This window comes from Rutilus rutilus (genome assembly GCF_951802725.1).
Source record: "Rutilus rutilus genome assembly, chromosome: 6".
Lineage (NCBI taxonomy): Eukaryota > Metazoa > Chordata > Actinopteri > Cypriniformes > Leuciscidae > Rutilus > Rutilus rutilus.
The window spans coordinates 14,528,024-14,529,985 of NC_140214.1; the positions used below are offsets into that span (position 1 = coordinate 14,528,024).

The 1,962-nt window shown below is 36.1% G+C and overlaps 1 protein-coding gene across 1 annotated transcript; it reads right to left on the bottom strand.

The window, feature by feature from the left end:
- On the bottom strand, positions 1 to 1,010 carry gpr160 (G protein-coupled receptor 160). Its single transcript, XM_084412034.1, has one exon. The coding sequence runs from the start codon at positions 940 to 942 to the stop codon at positions 40 to 42; it is 903 nt and encodes a 300-aa protein (XP_084268160.1). The 5' UTR covers positions 943 to 1,010; the 3' UTR covers positions 1 to 39.
- Between the last annotated feature and the right edge of the window lie 952 nt (positions 1,011 to 1,962).

The window sequence follows — 1,962 nt, forward strand, 5'->3', positions numbered from 1 at the left end:
ACAGAAAAAACAAATACGCAGCTACTCCACAATAAATGGTCAAACATTTAGTGTTTTAACTTCAGTGCGATCAGTTTGTTGTCCATAATTACACTCTCCATATGTAAAACAAAAGTACCAGGAACAAAAACCATCTGTAATGGTGTAGGTTTTCTGGAAATTCGGTGCAAAAGAGCGGAGACACAGTGTCAAAGCGACAGAAAAACTGTTGAGGAAACTCAACCAGACGACGTTTAACTGCAGGTGCGCATGCATCTCTATCATTAGCAGCGGTGCGATGATCATCAGAACGAGAAACGAGGCCCATGTGCTGAGAAACGTGTGCATAACCCTCCTTAAACAAAACAAACAGCATTGTTGAGTGGAATGCAGAAAAACCTGCACCCTCCATTTCTCAAACGGAGTGTATGAGTAAAGCATGACAAAGGTGACTGCCAGTAGCAACGCAACAAGAATATGAGAACTCTGAGGGCTACTGAACAGCTTGCACTGGTGCTTCTCATTATCTCCAAACAGTAGAGCAACGTCAGCCACCCAGAAAACATACAAAGCTGCTAGAATCCAAAGGAGACACACTCCCGCAATGTAAGTCAGCTTTTGTGTCCAGGATGTATGTCTTGAGCTTGATGATAGGGTCCAGAAGTTATCTAGTCCTACAAGGAGGAACACTGGCCAGTGGAGCATGGCGTAGATAAAACAAGCAATCTGAGTCAGTAGGCATATGTAGTACCTGGTGAAGTGCCAGCCTGAGATGCTGACGTCTTCCAGATAGAAAATAGCTGTGAGGACAAAACTCAAGAGACTGTCAATCAGTGTCAAGGAAATGCAAAAGAATCCGGAGAAAGTCCGGATCATGTAGTGTCGCTGTACCACGACCACCAGCCAGTTCAGGAAACTCTTGAGCCACAGAACCAGCAGAAGAGAAGGGATTGATGTATCCATGGTAAGGCATAGTCCACAGCAGAAATCACAACAGTCACAATTTTAGTCTTTGTTGTAACTGGCAAGCAGTTCCTCACTGAAACAGTTTATACCAACTGTCAGTAGACACACCCCACTCAAATGAATAGCCCTTTTCATTGGAAGTTCATTATTACTAGTAAAGCATGTATGTGCATCATCTTTTCCACACAATTAAATGTAGGTGTGGTTTTACCTTTCTTTAAGTTTTGCTGATTCAACAACACTACTCATTAAACAACTTTATTAAAATAGATCTAAATTTGAAAATGAAAATAACTAGAGTGGCATAGCAGCAATACAGTACTTGCACTTTAATTCAATTACTATATATATATACATACAGTATATATATATATATATATATATATATATATATATATATATATATATATATTCTTTTTATGAAGGTCATATTTCCGAAGCTATACTGTCATTTAATTTAGCTACTTTTCAAATACTAATACTCTAATCTTAAACTGACAATTTATTATAAAATGATGAAATTTTACATTTACAACTATGATGATCTAAACAAAGTGTGAAACACAGTGTGAATAATCATGAACCATTTCAAACATTATTATGTGACAATGATTTATATCCATCTGTAAGAGAAAAATATATATTTGATTGTGGAAATAATTGCATGACAACAAACTATTTTTCCACAAATTATTTTTTCCCCCCTAAAGTTTCCCAAAAGTGAAAGAGAAAGCCACATGATAAATCACGTTATCACAAGCAGCTTATCCATAGACTCAGAGCTAAGGCAAATATTAATATATATGGAAGGCGTACGCAGTGTCATGCACACAAATACCAAACTAATGGTAACTCACAAGACACTAAAAATAATATTAAATAATAATAGAAATATAAAAACATAAGATGTAACATAAAACCCTAATGTGGATAACTGATAACAAAAGATCAAGAAGCAGCATAATTATTAAAATGAAAAGAAAAAAAGAAAAAAACATCAAATGTGAAGTGTCACAG